General features: G+C 41.7%; 1 protein-coding gene across 13 annotated transcripts in view; it reads right to left on the bottom strand.

The window, feature by feature from the left end:
• STARD9 (StAR related lipid transfer domain containing 9) overlaps positions 1-19,394 on the bottom strand; it is a 156,337-nt gene extending 136,943 nt beyond the window's left edge. For 12 of the 13 annotated variants that reach the window (XR_008992579.1, XR_008992580.1, XR_008992581.1 and 9 more), the window contains exons 1-3: positions 19,244-19,394; positions 14,494-14,563; positions 12,648-12,764 (exon numbers count right to left, since the gene is read on the bottom strand). Coding sequence is in view for 9 of the 13 variants with exons in the window: in XM_036923697.2 (XP_036779592.2) it covers positions 12,648-12,764; positions 14,494-14,563; positions 19,244-19,290 (234 nt within the window). In the remaining 4 variants the exon portion in view is untranslated. Of the gene's footprint in view, positions 1-12,647; positions 12,765-14,493; positions 14,564-19,243 lie in introns of those variants that run through there. The other variant, XM_057488742.1, reaches the window with a different exon arrangement.
• Between the last annotated feature and the right edge of the window lie 464 nt (positions 19,395-19,858).

Raw genomic sequence — 19,858 nt, 5'->3', positions numbered from 1 at the left:
CCAAGTGGTAAAGATACCTCAAGACAAATGCTGGGCATAGAAGCCACAGGGCATAAATATGCAAAGAAGTAAAAAGCTAACCTTTTCAAACAATAAGGCTTCTCTCTCACTTACCAACTTTACATTTCCCTGTATGGCCCCGGAAGATGACTGGTTAGCCAGAGACGGGTAAGATTCCTCAAGGGAGGAACAACCTAAGACAGGCACAGTCGCAGGGGGGTCATCAGGTGAGAAATTGGGGATCAACAGAGGTGAGGCTTAGAACCTCACCCCCCCTGTTCTGAGAGAAATCTTCTGCATACGTGGATGTTTTATTGCCCTGGTCTAGCTTGGATTAACACATAGTCTACAGGCACACACCTGATCATCTACATTTGCTCTCTTACAACACTAAACTATGTTTTTTACCTTTATCTTGTATCTACCTACCACTTCAGCATTTTATTAAAAATAATAATAATAAAGAGAGAAATGTGGTATCCACATATAAATCAAGTATAAAAACCAAATGAGTATTCATATTTGAACTGACTGTTTATAGTTCATAATGCATGAGCAAAACCGAAAGTTTCTGTTATGACTGCCCTTGTACTGTTCACTATGTAACTTATTCATTATGTAAGAATTTGTTCTCCATGTAAGAACTTGTTTGTTATGCCTCAGAAGATTGGAGACTGACGAAAATTAGGCTTGGGGTGGATTAATGATTGTGCATTGAGCATTGACTCCCCTATACAGAATTTTATTGTCGTTAACAACCATTTGATCAATAAATATGAGAGATGCCCTCACAAAAAAAAAAAAAAAAAAAAAAAAAAGGACAGACTTGCAATGGTAAAATAAATAAGTAACCGGGATGTAATGTATAGCATAAGGAATATAGTCAAGATATTGTAACAGCTTGGTAGGGTGATAGCTGGAACCTAGAATTATGTATATAAATGTTCTACCACTGTGTTGTACACTTGAAACTAATGTAATGTAATACTGTGCGTCAACTACCCTTCAATAAAAAATAATTATTTAAAAAAATAAAATAAAATAATAATAATAAAGAGAGAAATGTGGTATCCACATATAAATCAAGTATAAAAATCAAATGATTATTCATATTTGAACTGACTGTTTATAGTTCATAGGCATGAGCAAAACCGAAAGCTTCTGTGATGACTGCCCTTGTACTGTTCACCATGTAACTTATTCACTATGTAAGAATTTGTTCTCTATGTAAGAACTTGTTCGTTATGCTTCAGAAGATTGGAGACTGACGAAAATTAGGCTTGGGGTGGATTAATATTGTGCATTGAGCATTGACCCCCCTATACAGAATTTTATTGTTGTTAACAACCATTTGATCAATAAATATGAGAGATGCCCTCACAAATATATATATATATGTATATATATACACACACACTTCCAATTGTAAAATAAATAAGTAACCGGGATGTAATGTATAGCATAAGGAATATAGTCAAAATATTGTAACAATTTAGTATGGTGATAGCTGGTACCTAGAATTATCATGTATATAAATGTTGAATCACTGTGTTGTACGCCTGAAACTAATGTAATACTGTGTGTCAACTACCCTTCAATAAAAAATAATTATCTAAAAAAAAAAAAAAAGTAAATTCGAAAAGGATCAAAGACCTGAATGTAAGTCATGAAACCATAAAACTCTTTGAAAAAAACATAGGCAAAAATCTCTTGGACATAAACATGAGTGACTTCTTCATGACCATATCTCCCCGGGCAAGGGAAACAAAACCAAAAATGAACAAGTAGGACTACATCAAATTAAAAAGCTTCTGTACAGCAAAGGACACCATCAATAGAATAAAAAAGCATCCTACAGTATGGGAGAATATATTCATAAATGACAGATCCGATAAAAGGTTGACATCCAAAATATATAAGGAGCTCATGCACATCATCAACAAACAAAAAGCAAATAATCCACTTAAAAAAAATGGGCAAAGGATCTGAACAGACACTTCTCAAAGAAGAAATTCAGATGGCCAACAGACACATGAAAAGATGCTCCACATCGCTAATCATCAGAGAAATGCAAATTAAAACTACAACGAGATATCACCTCACACCAGTAAGGATCGCCACCATCCAAAAGACAAACAACAACAAATGTTGGCGAGGTTGTGGAGAAAGGGGAACCCTCCTACATTGCTGGTGGGAATGTAAATTAGTTCAACCATTGTGGAAAGCAGTATGGAGTTTCCTCAAAAAACTAAAAATAGAAATACCATTTGACCCAGGAATTCCACTCCTAGGAATTTACCCTAAGAATGCAGCACTCCAGTTTGAAAAAGACATATGCACCCCTATGTTTATCACAGCACTATTTACAATAGCCCAGAAATGGAAGCAACCTTGTCCATCAGTAGATGAATGGATAAAGAAGATGTGGTACATATACACAATGGAATACTATTCAGCCATAAGAAGAAAAGAAATCCTACCATTTGTAGCAACATGGATGCAGCTAGAGGGTATTATGCTCAGGGAAATAACCCAGGCGGAAAAAGACAAGTATCAAATGATTTCACTCATCTGTGGAGTATAAGAACAAAGAAAAAACTGAAGGAACAAAACAGCAGCAGAATCACAGAACCCAAGAATGGACTAACAGTTACCAAGGGAAAGGGACTGGGGAGGATGGGTGGGAAGCGAGGGATAAGGGGGAAAAAAAAAAGAGGGGGGGGCATTACTATTAGCAGACATAATGTAGGGGGTGAGGAGCACGGGGAGGGCTATACAACACAGAGAAGACAAGTAGTGATTCTATAGCATCTTACTACGCTGATGGACAGTGACTGTAATGGTGTAGGTAGGGGGGACTTAGTGATGGGGGTGTCTAGTAAACATAATGTTGCTTATGTAATTGTAGATTAATGATATCAAAATTTTTAAAAAAAGGAAAAAAAATCTTTGTTGATGCCTTTCCTTCAAAGTGAAATGACCTCCCTTGAATTCATTGAAAGCAATCAGTGGATAGTATGTTATTCCTCTGGATTCCTGAAGTACTTACTATAAGTGCCACTCATTTAACACTTAAATGCTTCGTATTGTTAATTATTTTTTTGTGCCTACGGCCTAATATTCCCAATAAGACTGCAGACTTTCTGAGGGCAGGATCACATCTTATAGCACTCCATAGTCCCCACAGCACTCAACCCTATTGTGTTGCAGATGCTAGTTGATTCCTAAATGCTTGCTGAATAAATGAATTAAATGTTATTGTGCTAGGGAATGTAGGGTATTCAGAGGTGGATGACGATGCCTAGGTCTGCCTTCAAGGATCAACGAAGTCTGATAAAATAGGTAAATCATGTACCCAAAGAGCACTAATATTAGTTAATATACAAAAAGGGACACAAGAGTAACAAGATACTATGAGAATCCAAGGGATGGCAGTAACTTCATGAAGGAAGTACCATTTTAACTAGCTCTTGAAGAACAAGCAGCATTTCAAAAGGCAGGAACTGGGGAGGTGAGATATTTTAATATATTTTAGAAAGAGGAGCCACTGTGAACAAAAGCAGGAAAGTACACGGCATTCTGGGGAGAGGAATAACCAAAATAACTAGAGTAGTCTGAGAAAGAAATGAGAAATGACTAGTCCTGCCCAATATTAAAAGAAGTGAAACACTATGGTATATACTTTTATGTATACTTGAACATTTCTGAAACAGCATAGTTCTGATACAAGAACACAAACAGATCAATGGAAAAAAATAGTTTTAAAAGAGACCATTAATTATATACAGGAATTTAGTAAATGATAAAAGTGGCTTTTTGTATCAGTGGAGAAAGGATGGCTATTCAATAAATGATAATGGCTAGCTATCTGGGGAAAAAAAATAAAACAGAAGCCCTACCTCATTTCTTACGACGGAAAATTTCAAATGGATCAAATATTTAAATATTAAAAAGATAAAGCCATTAGCATACCAGAAAATAAAAACCCATGGAGAATACTTTTTTAAATCTCAGAATGGAAGCCTTTCTAATCTTAACACATCAGGAAGTCATAGAGAAAGGTTGATAAATCTGTCTACATTTAAACGCACATATACACACACATACAAATTACCATAAACAGAATCAAAAGTAAAAACAGGAAATACTTGCAGCATGTGACAGGAATCAGTTTCCTTAACATGCTAATTGCTCTTAAAAGTAAGAAAGAAAAAGATGAACAGTACCATAGACAAATGGGGACAATATATGAACATGTAATTCATAGGGAAGAAAAGATACAAATGGCTAAGCAACATGAAAAGATGTTCGATCTCAATTATCATAAAAGAAAAGTGAAGCCAACAACAAGATACTATTTTTACCTATCAGCTGGGTAAAAAGATGAAGAAGTTTGATAACACTTAAAGTTGACAAGGGATATGGTATGGTATTCTGATACATTATTGTTAAGAGTAAACTTGGTACAATCTTTTTGGAAGGCAATTAGGCAAAAATCTATTGAAATTTAAAATATACAAACTTCCTAAACATGCAACTGTACTTCTAGAAATCGTGCACTTATACTTGCAAAAAAGCTAAGATGCTCATTTCAGGGTTGCATATCATAGCAGAAATCTGGAAATATCCAACAGTCCATTAGTAGAGAACTAGTTAAACTATAATACTTTAATGCTACCTAGCAAATAAATCAGGGCCAAAATAAGCTGAGTAGAATAAAACAAGTTGAAAAATAGTATGTATAATGTAAGCCCCTTTGCATTTTTTAAAGGATATATAATAGATGCTTACTTCTGTCTAGAGAATGTCTAGAAGGACACCAAAGAAACTGTGGATAGTAGTTACCTCTAGAGAATGACACTGGTGGGTAAGCATGGAAGGGGAAGGTTTTTTCACTTATTATAATATATCCTTCTATATTATTTGAATATTTTGTAATTGACTTGTATTGCCTTTACAGCAAATTATTTTAATAAGCTAATCAATGTGCTGACACTTGTATGCAGTTGTCCACTTGCTACTGAGCACAGAACTAGAAACCAGTCCCATTTCTTTCCCCACACTTTCTGAACCCTTCTCGGAACGCTGAACTTAGAAGGGGCCTTTTGTTGGTCAACAGGACTGGCTCCCCCAAACAGAGTACCACTGAAATGGTTCTGAGAGGGTACTTGGACACAGGCTTACTGTGCAGCATGTGGAAGAGAATTTAGCACCTGGCAAGGCAGACCAGGTGGCTTTCTCTGGGGAAGCCTACTGCTATCAGTCTGCTGTGCCTGCCTGTCTACTGTAGGGGACACACAGACCTTTTGTTCAAAAAGCTGCTTTACATTTTCTATCCTCTTCTTTAGATAATTTTGCAAATCAGTTTTTCCAAAGACTCTCAAAGTCCCTGTCATCATCATACTTCTCTTCTTCAAGATATTAACTGACAATCCTTTTAAACCCAGGACAAAGTCAAGTGTAAAGGGAGTGGGAATATAGGGCAATCTCTCAATATTGCAGATGCGAGCAAGAACACTTCTGGGTAAAGTCAAGGACAACTGTCTTAGAACCTCTGTATTTACACTTAGGCTGCCCCAGGTCTGCAACTGACTATCAAGCTTTGGATATTCCTCCCTTATTGACAACCTTTCTCTCTCTCCACCCTAGATCCCAAGGACTCCAGATACTACCAGAAATTCCTGTTACTTGGGTCACAAAAGAGAGGGAAAAAAATCTAAACATGCTTTTGCATTTTAAAAGTCTCTCTAGTTTCTGCTGTTCATCTGTGCACAGGCATCCAGCACCAGCAGCAAACATTAAGTGCCAAGGATCTCTGTTCTTCAGATTTTTCTGAATCTGAAAGCTACTCTTTCAAGATTCACAATGAAGTTTGTAGAGAAGGGAAAAATGAGTTAGATGGAGCCAAAACAATGACCTTATTCCTGTAAAATCCAGCCATGGACACGCCTGTGGAGCTGAGCAGCTGTTCTGCTGGCAGAGGGAACCCACTGAAATGAAACACTCATGGCAATCTCCTTTCCCCCACTTATGCCTGCAGAGCCCCATCCAATTATTGCACAAAGAGGCTTTTTCTTATAAACTCCTCTCCCTTCTACATCTGTCTCCATCTTGGTAGGAAAGAAACAGCACTAGTGATGGAATGTACACAGCTCTGCAAATATTCATGAGAAAATGCTTTGACACCCACACGCTCCCTCACTCCCCCAGCACATACATGCCTGAGGAAAAGGGGATGCACAGAGATGCTGACAGATGTCTGTGGTTCTCTAACTTAGGCAAACAGCAGGGCTTTCTCAAAACAGACAGCAAGAGTCAAGAAGGCAGAGTGCTAACTTGGCTCTCATCCACTGAACCATAAATTGAATAATTAATCCAGTAACCATTAATCGGTCACTTAAGATGTGCAGCCATGGAAATACAAAAATAAATAGAGCTGTGTGTGGGGCAGCGTTTGAGTGCTTGGACTTTGGAGTCACAAAGTCAAGGGTTTGAATGCTGGTTCCATCACTTGTGACCTTAAAGCAAGCTCCTCAACCTATCTGAGCCAGTTCCAATCCCTAAAATGGAGATAATATCTGCTGTAAAAAGTGATATAACCACAACAGCATCTCCCCCTCTGCAAACTCTCAAATTCCTTCTCACCCTAGTTTCTTCTTCACATTCCCCCTCCTCTTGCTGCTCTAAGGTCCCTCATCAGTTTCAGTAACTCTCCCACTTCTTTACTTTCCCCCAAAGCCTTCATTCACACTCCAACCTCTGGAGATACAAACACGCGCGGCAGAACAGGCGTGATGCTCGTACTCCTGTCCACCTCACCCCAGTTACTTTCTCAGGCAGAAGAAAGTCTTCAGCTTATAGCAGGTTGGGATCCCCGTAGAGAAATGCTGTTTCTGTGGCAGCAGTGTCTGATCACAGCCTGGTCACACTAGAGAACCCATAAAATAGCTCTCAATACTCCTCCACACTACTAGACAGCCCAGCGCAATTTCCTCATCTTGACTGAGTATAGAGGAGGGTGTAGGACTGTTCCAAGGAACAAGGTATTGCCTTGGGATTCTGCTAAGCAGCACATCCTGCCATCCAGGAACCTTTGCATTGTAGTTCATTGCCCCTGTCACTAGAATAAGCAACAAGCATTTCCCTGCAACTTCAAGCACAACTGGCCAAAAAGAAAAAAGAAAAAAAAAATCTTTCATTGTTATTGCTGTCTCTCCAGGCCTTCATCTTTAAAGTAAGTGTCTTAAATGGTCTCTAGCATTTATTCTAATATCAACATTCTGGAATTCTAAAGTCAAACTATTTAGCTACCACATATCAGTATTCAAAACTTCTGCACAAGTTACTCTTCATGCCGATTACATAAGATCCTCTGCAATTTTATTTTAATCCTCTATTTTAGCCTCATGGAAATGAAGACCAACTGGTTCTCATGCTCCATAAAATCATCATGTTCTGTACTTGTGGAGCATTATCATCACCTCTCTGTCTCTCCGTCTCTGGACCAACATTTCTTCATTAAATAATCACATGCAGAATGGACCCAAGGTGTACCATGCTGACAGCAGCTTTCCTCTTGGGTCCTGCACTCAGCCCTTTCATCATTTGGGGGGGTATGTAGGGTTTCCCTCTGAAGCTTCTTCAAGTTCCTAACATCCTCCAGCTGAAGTCCAAAACTAGAGAAATTACTCACCAAGGACCCTGTGACACACACACACAAACACCCCCATCCCCAACCCTTTCTTCAGGGTTCTCTGAGGGGAGGCAATGAGGCATTCTGTGTGTTCTTTGGTGTTCAGCGTACTGTGGAGACTAAAATATTAAAATAACAATAAGCACAATCACACTGCTGCTATAATTTCAGTTTTGGAGTCAGTGACTGTAGGGAGTTAATCTCCTGCTTACTCACATGATTTTTTTAATCTGAAAAAGCTACAAGTGTTTTAGGCATTGTGTTTTAGCCAAATAATGGCCCGTTTTAAAATAGATTCCCAGGAGAATAGAGCAATTACTTTCTGCAGAGGGCGGGTAGCTTTTTGTTCCTGAACGTGCTTTCTGTTGACTCAGTCTGCACTTGTTTTGACAGCCACATTCAGTCCTTGGTGGGTAAAGCTGAGTTAATGCTCCTCATGGAAACTTTTACACACAATCACCCAAATACAATATGCTTGAGCAAAGGACTCCCGCTCCCACAGATGTTCCTGACCAGGAGGAAGGGAGGGGAGTTAATTTTCCAAGCGAAGCCTGCTGATCCCAGCAGAGATCATAACCAGATCCAAAGAAGAGATTTTCAAATCTAGTTCAGCTCTGAGGAAGAATCATGGGCCTCACTTCTCTCCTACCGGGAGAGTGATAATCCCAACAAGGACCCAAGCCACAGTACTCTTGATCTCACTTATTCAACTGGTTTCCAAGCCCTGGGCTGGACCCTATGTAATAACTTCATTTTCCCCTCACAGTAACTCAAGCTGGAGAAACTAGTACTCAGAGAGGTTAAGTAACTGGTCCAACGTAAGCTAGCTAATACATGCTGTGCCTAAATTCAAATCCAGGTCTAACTTCAGAGGAGTCTAACTTTAGTGGAGACTCAAGCCAGATAAAATGCAGGCCAATTTTGAAGAAAAGCCTTGGCTGCAAGTCAAATATTAACAAAGACTAAAAACACAATTTAGAACAATAACAGCCTGCCTTAATAATGGGAAACTGAGGACTCCTTGGGGTAGTGGACAAGACAGGTGGTATGATCCCCTACAGTCCACTGACTATGGTCTTTTCTCTCTCTTTCCCTTTCACCCTCCGTCTTTCCTCCCTAATTTTCCATCTCTTCCTTTTCTTACATACCCTTTTACTCCCTTTTACACTGCAATGTAGTGAAGAATATGAACTTTGCGTTCAGATGATCCTGTGTTCAAATCTAAGACTCATTTCTACTTGTGTGACTTTGGGCAGATCATGTTACCTTTCTAAGCCTAATTTTTCTTAACTATAAAAGGATAAAAATCTTCTACCTTTTAGACTATTGAAGGGATTAAATCAGATAATATGTATGAAGAGATCAGGTCACTAGTAGACTAAATGGAATTTTTTAAAATTTCAGAGTCAGTGAAGCTTAGTAGAAATGGCACACAGTTTAGAGTTAGTCTTAGATTTGAATCCCTGCTCCACCACTCAGTAATTTAGACAATTCTTATAATCTTTCTATGCCTCAGTTTCCTTATCTATAAAATGGAGTATATAACACAGACTTAATAAATCTGGGAGAAGAGCACAGGACATGATAAATATATAAGAATTTACATAGATATTTAACAAATAAAGCTGCCTCACAGTAGGACTTGAAGTAGTTGACTTGTTCTCCAGAGGTCCACATTTTTTTGACACCTGATCTACTTACTCAAGTGTGTCACCACTAAGGCCTAGGAAGCACTAAAGCACAATGGCATTTTCGTCTTAACCTATCTTTAAGACTATAAATATAAAAAGAGGGTGTTAGAATGGTACAAGCAATGTAAAGACCATCATAAGAAGTATGAGTCCAGCCCCACTTGGGCATTAACTGCCTCTATAATCCCATAATAGTCACATGGTTATATCTAGAATATGAGGAGGTTGGTCTAGAGTAGTGGGCAGTGTCAGGAAATACTTTTGATTGTCACAACTGCAACTGCTACTGGCATCTGCTAGGCCTGGGATGCTGCAAAACATCCTACAGTATACAAGACAGTTCCCCACAACAAGGAGTTATCTGGCCAAAATATCAGACATGCTGCGGCTGAGAAACCCTAGCCCAGACGACTGAGAGGTTCTCTTTGAGCTCTAACATTCTAAGAGACTGTGATGAGGCAACGCCAACACCGAATAGGTGGTATTCTTGTCAATATCTATCAAGCAATGGCTTATGATGTTGCTCCATATCCCCATAAGGCCACTCGGGGAAGACAGTGTTGTATTTCTGAGGGTGGTGACAGCTCTCCCTTCACAACAGAGGAGACCCAGGCATGAAGGGGGCACAGTCCTCCAGGGGCTTGGTCCCTCACTTTCTGCAGTCAGAATCAGTGCTTCCAAAGCCATGAGATTCCTCTGGGGCAAGATGATTTAAGTAAGTCTGAATCAAGGTCAAATTAAGATATGATATACACAACAGCAGGGATGAGTCTCAAATATATCATGCTAAGTAAAAGAAGCCAAACTCAAAAACCTCTATATTGTTTTGTTACATTTATATGACATTCAGAAACAGACAAAAATAGGGACAGAAACAGATCGGTAGGTGCCAGTGGTTGGAGGTGAGACTAGTTTGACTACAGAGGGACATGAAGGAATTCTGGGGATAATGCACTGCTTTATATACCAACTGTAATGACACATACACAACTGTATGTGTTTGTCAAAACTCACAGAACCATACTGTGCACTAAAAAGGTGATTTTTACTGTATCTAAATCATCTTCAATAAAACTGACCCCTCTCCCCCCACCTGCCAAAATATGATCACAAATGCTGTAGAGAGGATTGCTGTACTCTGGCCAAGTGAACTGGGTAACATCTAAATTCTTTCCCATCACTAGGCCTGTGATTTTATGTCAGTTTGCCTGCCCCTGGTGACCTCAGAGCCACAGTAATTAAGATTAAGCCTGGGCTCCAATTTTTGTGTTAAAACGATGAGTCCTCTGACCAAACCATGTGGATACAAGTCCTGCCCCCACTCTGAGATCTCTGACCCTCCTCCATCCTGTGACAGAGGTTCCCTTCCTTCTCTCTCCTATACTGACTCCCTTTGGGACCAATGAGGACCTTAGACAATTAATAAACAAGCAGAATAAACCTCAGGAGACACTGTTTATATCTCTCTGCACAGGCTTCCTGTTCAAATCCCATTTGATCTCGCCACTGAACTTCAAATCAGGCAACAGAAGAAGAGTCATAGTTATGAATTCCCCTCCTCTATGGACTTCTGGGCTTCCACTAGATTATTTTTATATAGTTAAACTACATAAATGTAAAATGTGAGCCTCACCAGAATATAGATATAGGCATGTAGTTTTATTTTGTTTACACACATACACACACCTCCCAGATTATTGATCAAATGTTATACAAAATAGTTAATTTTTCTTATGTACTGAATAGTCCTGGTTATGCCATGGCCAGGGAGAACTGAAATAGCCATGAGAATGCTCACACTTTGTCTTAACAGAAAGACCACTGTCTTCATGCCACAAGTACAGCCACAACTATGAACCACTGGAGGAGTCCCATCCTCTAATCTGAGAGTCAGTTCCTTTCCTGTCTCTTGGAGGATCTCAGTGGAACAGCTGCAAACACCATCTGAGTAATCAGATACCTCACATACACTTGAGTGCTGGGATAAAAATCAAGGGCCACAAGGCAAACCCAGACCTGCTAGTGCCCTCATATTAAAAAGGACAGAGAATTTGGGAGGGGCCACATAATATCCACACTGCCCTTTTTTGCTGAGTATTTACAGCAAATGCATTGTGACTACATAGGTAGGATGCTAATATTATAATAGAAGGGGCCCACAGAGACAACAAATCCCACAGTGGTGTAGGATTTTGTTTCCACATTTACTCCTCCAGGGAAGAATGGGGGAATTCCATGGTTTCAAACAATCCAATCATCTTCAGAAACCTGCATCAGCAGAAAATCAGTACTGTCTTCAGTCACTCAAATTCGATAACGTTGTTCCTTTGGCATAATTAGAAAACGTTTGACAAAAGACTAAAATACTTAACAGAAAGCACACTTAAGCTTTTTATTCAAAGACATACAGACTGATAGGCAATGGTTGTCCAGGGTTCCCCCCAAAATATTTCCATTTCCTAAAGACATATTCCTACAGTGTTTTCTTGCATATGTAACTATGATGATATTGACCCACAAAAGGCCAAATCAATTATTTTTTCTAATTTTAGGGCTGAGCTTTCACAGAGAGTACCCTGGTAGCTGCTAGAGTGAGGTCAGAGAACAGAATGAGGCAAGTCTTGCTGGCCACGACAGGGACTGAAAGCACCATCTTTGATGGTGCTCAAATGAGGACCATGCTGCTGCTTCACAGTAACAGAAGCCCTGTAGACCCACCTGGTCAGACCTGCTACCTTGGGCACTTGTGAGAGAGCTAAGTAGCACTACCAGACACAGAAAGTATGACGAATAGCCTTAGATGACAAAACCTTGGCTGGTCCTCTTAATCCTCCACAGATCAACAGATTTCACTTCTTACATACTGGCAGACTAGCTGTCTAGCCCTTTTACACTCAGCCTAGGAGCACAAGCACAAGCCTAAGGCTCATAGAAGATACTAGCCTCTATGATTCGTGGGCCCTTCTACTGTATACAACACAAGGCTAAGTTTGCGGTGAGCAGAATGCTGCCTGAACTAACCTGTACCCACATGAATTCTGTTGAGGCCCAAGCCTAAAGGGACACTAGCCAGCTTCCATGCCCTGAGCAAGCAGTCTTATCTCAGCTACTTTGCTCTTTCTACAATTGCTGCCTTTCACTGCCACTTCTCAAATCAAAACATCATTATTTTCTGCAAACTATCATAAGTAAGAAATAACCAGGGCCCAATAATTATCCAGTTATAAAGAACTGAGAAGAGCTAAAGCAAAAAATGGTCTTACCACATCCTGAGATGCATACTGGGGGTCCTCTGGGTTGACTGACCAGTAGCAGTAATCAAAGCCGAATGCCACAACTTTCTCCCGGGAATCACCAAAGCCATCAGGTCGGCTGTCCACCTAAAATGAAACATAGAATCCAGTGTCTTCTCTATTATTTGGTCAGTTGCACTTTATTCCTCTCTGCTGTAGCTAGAGAGACCTGGAATGCTCATGAGACTCTTAATGACATCTACAAGAAAAGGGGAAAAAAGTAACCTCTATTCCCATCTCATTTGGTATGAATAAAGCCCCAGATAATTAAATTTGTCTATCTGTCATACTATCATTTATCTGCCTGCCCACAAACCAATCATCCGAGGTGTAGAACAGCTTGGGAGAGAAAGCCTTTCCCTCTCAGGGCATCGTCTGATCACCGTCATTTTTTCTATCCATATTTCCGTAGAGGGCTCCAGGAGCACATTAGTAGTTCAGTCCCGGGCCTGACAGGCTCTATTGACGTAGGTCTTCCACTTTAGTCCCTGGTATCCACCCCCAGTGACTTAGAAAGCACACTGGACAGAAGAGCTAGGACCGATCCAACTGCCTGGGGAGCGAGCCAGAGTCTGAAACTGCACGAACTTCCAGGTACTGAGGAGAATGGCATTACTCCTAGAAATGCCTTGTCTTACTATGTAAAATTTAGATTTTGGATGGAGAGAGACAATCCCCAGCACCAGCCACCATAAATCACAGTAGGAAAAGGCTACCAGAATGCCTAGTAAATTCTTCGTGGATAACTGAGCTCAGGGAAGTAAGCAGCTAGGAAGGTGTGCAGGGGACAGGTTAGAGTTTGATCTTGGCAAGGATTTACTCTTAAGAGCCAAATATATGCACTCTCAGAACAAAGCCCCTGAAGTGATTAGGCAACAGAGATATAAATAAGAGAAATTAAAAAGTAAAACATCTTTTGTCCCTGGGGAGTTCCTGTTGAAAGTTGGGCAGGTCCCATTCTCTTTTAGCAGACAGCTACTGACAAAGAAAGCAGATCACATCACAGGAGTAACATGGAAGTGGGCATGGCCAGGAGGCCTGGGGTCCAGATAACCCTCACTCCTGCAAGTCTGCTCCCTGAGCTCTCAGGAATGCTGAATACCACCTGCAAGCTGACTATAGCAGCAGTCCCCGGTCCACAAAGAATGAATCCCTTCCACTTCCACTGCCTGGTAAATCTAGGGATGGGACAGAGGAAATTAGCCTTGAGAGGAGGTGAGGGGTCATAGAGGAAGTTCCCAGAATTTGTCCATTGTGACTCAGAGGTCAGTCAGATCTACGGAAGCAAATCTGTAGCAAGACTCGGGCCAAAGGCCAACTCCCTTCTGGGATCTGAAGGCTTTCACCTGGACCTCACTATGGCCAATACAAATCCTGGCAATAGCAAATGGATACCTAAATTCCCAGTGATCCCCCTAGATGAAGTGCTATCAAATAAGAGGCTAGGGACAAAGCCTAACTGGTGGTCAGCTGAGTTAAAGATAACTGTGGATGTGCCCAGCATGATTAAAGCTAGCCATGGCCCCTGTAACCTGCCTTATGTTTACTTTCAAAGCAGTTACTGATCAGTTTCCAAAACGGCTGTGCACTGTTTGAAAGAACTTAGGCTCTATCAGTCCCATGCCCTTTACTTCTTTCCTGCTGTATTTTTATATTTCCTTTGTAGTTGGTCAAAGCTCTTCCCACAAATGCCCTTATATCCCCTTTCTCTCCCACTCCCCAACTCTGAACACATTTACATACACACCTTTATCCCACTGGAGCCCCTGTCGCAATACTAGCTCCTCAGTGGAAAGATAAAGAATTTCAGGCTTACCTTTAAATTCTTGATTTTTGCCACTGTGCCATCAACTTCCACAATAATTCTTCCCCCTTCTTTGTTCTCCCTAGAAACAAGACCCAAACCCATATGAGAAGAAACATTGCTTTTTTTTTCTTAATCAAGAAAAGAGGAGCTGAGACCAGTGCTCCAAGGACAACCCTGGAACTGGAGTTTGCCTCCACAGGTAGCTGCAGACATCACATCAAGCAGTCCCCTAGCTGGCACGCTTCTCCAGATCATTTGAATTTGGCTCTGCAACAGCCAAGAGTCACTGTTACTGAGCGCCCTCCATGTGCTAGGCACTGCATTAGGTACAGCACATGCTGTCCTTCATCTTAAGCAATCCCTCTAATATGCCCTCCTGACTTCCTATCATATTTTCATTTTTACAGATGGAAGACTAAAGCTGAGAGAAACTGTGTAACTTGTCCAAGGTCACACAACTAGCAGCGGCAGAGCTGAGATGTCAACCCCAATTCAAAGCCTGGACTCTTAACTATACTTTAGAACAGGCTTGGAAACCCTTGAGTGTGTCCTTGGCTCACCACCTAACACGGCATCACCTCTGATTTTCTCTGAAATTTTGAGCACAGGTAGGGATGAAAAAGATTTTGGAGTCCTCTCTGCTGAGATCCTGAGAACATATTTCCCAAATGCTTTCCTTTTACCTTCCTAAGTCGAAATCCTTGAGAATCTTCCTATGCTGCAGTTATGCTATAACACTGCTAACAACCAGCCCCGAAATTCACTTTACGGGGCTAAATTAAGCAACCCATATACCTGAATCCCAAAATGAATGGCATATACACCACTCTAGATAGGAAATCCTTTTTCATTAACATAAAGCATTTTAGGCTAAAGTGCTCAAGGCCAGAATGTTAACAGATGAGAATTAAATTAATTAACACTTCCTCCACTACAATGAAAGTTATCAATTGAATCACTCCTAGCCTGGGACCTGAAAGTGGAGAAAATATGTTAGGTCTCATTGTATTTATTTATTTACTTACTTATTTATTTTTAGTATGGTATCATTAATATACACTCACATGAGCAACACTGTGGTTACTAAATTCCCCCCATTATCAAGTCCCCACCACACACCCCATTATAGTCACTGTCCATCAGCACAGTAAGATGCTATAGAGTCACTACTTGTCTTCTCTGTGCTATACTGTGTTAGGTCTCATTTTTAACCTTCCTTGGGGTTCCCAGGATGTGAGCTTGAGGACTCAGAGGACTGTTGGGAGTGGTGCATGGTGAGCTAAAGGTCCTTAGATTTAAGATTGTTTTTTTAAACCTGTCAGTGAGTCTGGGATAAAGTCCTGGATAGAAACCTTCCCTCCCTCAGGTAATAACATTTCAGTTACATTTCCTCAAGGCCCTGATGCTCTTTCTTTCAGTTCACAGCAGATGCTACTTAACGCAACAGAAATAGTCTTGGTTCCCAAGGATCAAAAACTGTCTCCCAGTCCTCTGCTCTCCTAAAGAAAATCATCATCTTTGGTGTTAACATTTTGCAGGGCAACGTTTTTTTTTCCCTTTCTGCATTTTAAAGTAGGTTTTGTTATCCCTCCACCCATTATAAAAGTAATACACAGATTAAGGTAAATTTGGACAACAAAGAAAATAAGGGAAAAAATCATGTAATAACTTTTCCAAATCTGTTATCTAATTCTTAAAAGTCTTCCCTTTCTTGAGGATTCATCTAGGACTCTCTGGCATAAAGCAGCCAAAAAAAAAAAAGTCCTGAACTTGACCTCTTGGCAGAAAGATATGGCACTATAGGAGAGTGAGATGCTGCTCCTTCCATGCCTGATCCACTGCCACTGGTAACCTAGTGGCTGCAAAATACTCTTAAAACAAAATGGGGATGAATTAATGTTGAGCAGAACAGAAAGAAAGGGAACAAGCCTCAGCTGGGGAGCTGGCCACATAGAGCTCAACAATAGTCAGAAGGAGCCTTACATGTGGCAAGAGTGACACTCCTACCACTTGCCTCTGGGTCCTAAGTTCTACCAACAGGCATTCTTCCCTTAGAGTTACAGGTTTTGCACAGGGACAAATCCTCAGGTACACGCTTACTCCTAGGACAGTGTTTCTCAAGGTGTGGTCCAGGCTACCTTCATTAGGGAGATGGTGGGGCTACTTAATTCAAATTCCTGTTAACAAGCTGCAATATATCAAGCTCCCCAGGTGAACTGTATGCATACCATAATTTGAGAATCACTGTCCTGGGTGGGAAATAACCAACCCCTTACCACTTGTTATGTATTCATTAGTAAAACTTAAGAAAAACAGACAGCTAAGTATAATGAGGAATAAAAACAGTAGTTAAAAATTATATAGCTAACACTTTATTGGACACTTAAAATGAGCCAGGCTCTAAGTATTTCAAATGCATTCTTTCGGTTATCTTCATGAAAGATGACTGAAGAAGTTATTCTATTTTACAGATTGAAAAAATAAAAGCAAAGAAACGGAATACAGTGTATGAAAAGTAACTTCAGGACAGTGGGGAGTGTTCCAGAGCCTACAGTGTTAGCAGAAGAGAACATGTTCCCCCAGTGATAAACGATTTTGGATAGACAAAGGGTAGCATTACATAATGAGATACCAACCTTCTGATTATGGGAAACAACTGTGAGGTACATGGAGGGCATCAAAACCATTTCCCATATTGTCATTTTACTAATGGTCAGTTCTAGTCCTGAGCAGTCATTTGCTTAAGAAAGAAGTGCAACTTTTCTGTAATTTCAGGAAGCAGCAGCTTGCTCTGGTGAATTGAGTCTTGGCTCTACCTACTTTTAGACCTTAAACAAGATCATTTTCTCATCTGGAAAAACAAAAAAATGGAAGTTGAGACCAGATGATGTCCAAGGTTCCTTCCAAGTACAACATCAGATCCAGTGACTTTGTTAAACTGCGTCTGTGCCAGTGACTTAATGTGAAGGTTGGAACAAACCACACAATCAGCAGATTCCCTACATTCAGATGAGCCTCAGTGAAGATGGTAGAAGTTAAACCCTGGAGTAATGCTGCATCTCTGCAGGACCCAGTGAGAAGAGGGGAGTGGTGCCAACTTCTTAGCTGGAGTCACACTGCATTTATCCATATTTGCTCCTGAATCTTCAGCCTGTTAAAATCTGCCCCCACCTGCATGTCTGTTTTGGCATTCTACCACTTGCTAGTCAAGGCTCCTAACTTGACCTAAAAGTAAATAGCTTCTGAGCTCTTCTTTCTCCTCACTTTTGTGTAATAAAGTATGCTCTACTGTGGCTACAATCGATTTGATTTCAACAGCATTTTCATCTAATCCATGATATTATAAATTCCTCACTCCCAAGGAACTGAGAAATTATTGTTAGGAGTGCTCAATGTTGTTATCCTGAGAGCCCCAAACAACAGTTTTGCAAAAAGATCTGCCAGAGGCTACCTCTAAGGGTGGCAGCTGCACCTATGAAAACCCCAACCCTAAAACACCACACTGAGTAATGAGAAGCCAGATGACATAAACCATTTGCCAATCTAAACACAGCAGTTCTGGCGCGTGCTGCTTTCCTTCTTTCATCATTGTACCTTTTGCCTTTTTCCTACCTTCTTTTCTATTTTTATTGTTTCATACCTTCATCACATCGCTCTTCTCCTTATTCTGTGAATTGCATGACTTAAAACCAATCACCTCCATATCAGGCAAACATAATCCCTGCTAGAACCAAATTTTATTACGGGAGACGAAGCCTTTTTTTGAACTTTCTGCCCAATTTTTAATCCATCTTGTGTCCTGGAAATTTTTAAACCTCCCAAAGAATTCCAGGATGTGGCTTCTGATCTCAAACTACACTCTACCAGCTTCCTATCTGGTAAGATATCACTCACCTCCTTCCACAGACACTCTTCCCCAAACAACCAAAACTTACGTTTTCTAATAGCTTAAGTCTTTATTCTCAGTGTTCTCACACAGAGTGCTCTCTACACTCCCACCTGTTCGCAAGCTCTATAGCTCTTTAGAAAACAGGTCAACCGCCCTTGTGAAGTCTTTCCGAACTTTCTAAACCTAAGAGTGGAAAATCAGTGAAACAAGGGAAGAAAATACGTGGCTGGTATTGGATGTCTCAAGACCTGAGAGGTGCATCAGATGCACCCAATGAGGAAACGGGCACTGAACGACGCAGAGGTAACGGGTTGGCATTACTCCCCCCGACTTCACAAGTCTGCTGTCTATCATAAGATGAACCCTCGATCTCTCTGGGCCTCAATTTCCCTCTCACGCTGTATAATCTGCCTTTTTCTTAATCTTCGTTGAGAAACCCACGTGCACCCAGGGACAACATAACCCTGTCCTAGTCCTCACAGGTACTCCAGAACCACCAAGAAGAAAGATGAGGCTCCGATCCCTCCCTCCGCGTAGAGATACTTTGCCAGCCCTTCTCAACGTACCCAGTGAGAAAAGCCCCACCCGGGCATCAAGATTTGCGCCGCGGTCCCTCAAAACTCCTGCTGGCAGGACTCCAGGGACCCGAAACAGGGCAGCCCACCCCGGAGCTATCCCGCCCTCCCCCACAGCACGCCCCGAAAGCTCGAACCGAGGTCTCGTCCCGCCAGGCCTCTACGGCTTCCGGACCCCAGCCCCTGGGGCACTTTGTGTCTGATTTCCCGGCGCCAGGATCCCTTAAGGGAGAGGCGGGGACCTCACCCTCCTCCACATTTGACGCCCCAGGCGCCCCCTCCCGCCCAAACTCACCTCTTGCTGAGGGGCCGGACCCTCAGGGCCACGCGCACGTTCGCCATCCCGCGGCCACCGCCCAAGCCCGGCTAGTCGGCTCAGATGCAGCATCCCCAGCGCCAACCCCGGCTCCGGCCGGACCCCGCCCGCCCCACGCGCCTCACGGGACTGCCTGGCCCCCCCCCCGCCCCGCCCCCTCCCCGACGGCCCCGCCCCCTCCCCGACGGCCCCGCCCGTGCGCGCGCCACCGGCCGGCCGGAGCGTAGCCTGCAGATTTTGGGCCAATCCTAGTCCCGGCGGGCAGGTGGCGCCGGGCTGGTCGGGGCCACGCAGTTCCTGACGACTAGAAACTAGCCTGACGGTCAGTGCTATGTAGAGTCAAGTAAGTCCGTTAATTTTTGGTTAACGCCAGCAGTTTATAGAGTAATTTGCAAAATACTCTTATTCTCTGCGTTGGCCTGAGATGTCAATTTTGTGGTTAAATTTTAGGGGCAAAAGAAAATGGAAAACACCGATGTTTCTGCAGTTTGCAGCAAGGAGCAGCGTCTCTCTTTAAAGAGGCAGTGTGTGAAGGCGTTTACAGTGCTCACTGGAGAGCTTCTCTGGACTGGAACCTCATGGCCACCTGGTAGG

Source organism: Manis pentadactyla, chromosome 11, assembly GCF_030020395.1.
Source record: "Manis pentadactyla isolate mManPen7 chromosome 11, mManPen7.hap1, whole genome shotgun sequence".
Lineage (NCBI taxonomy): Eukaryota > Metazoa > Chordata > Mammalia > Pholidota > Manidae > Manis > Manis pentadactyla.
The sequence above is the reverse complement of the archived record's forward strand: the minus strand, read 5'-3'. Positions and strand labels throughout refer to the sequence as shown.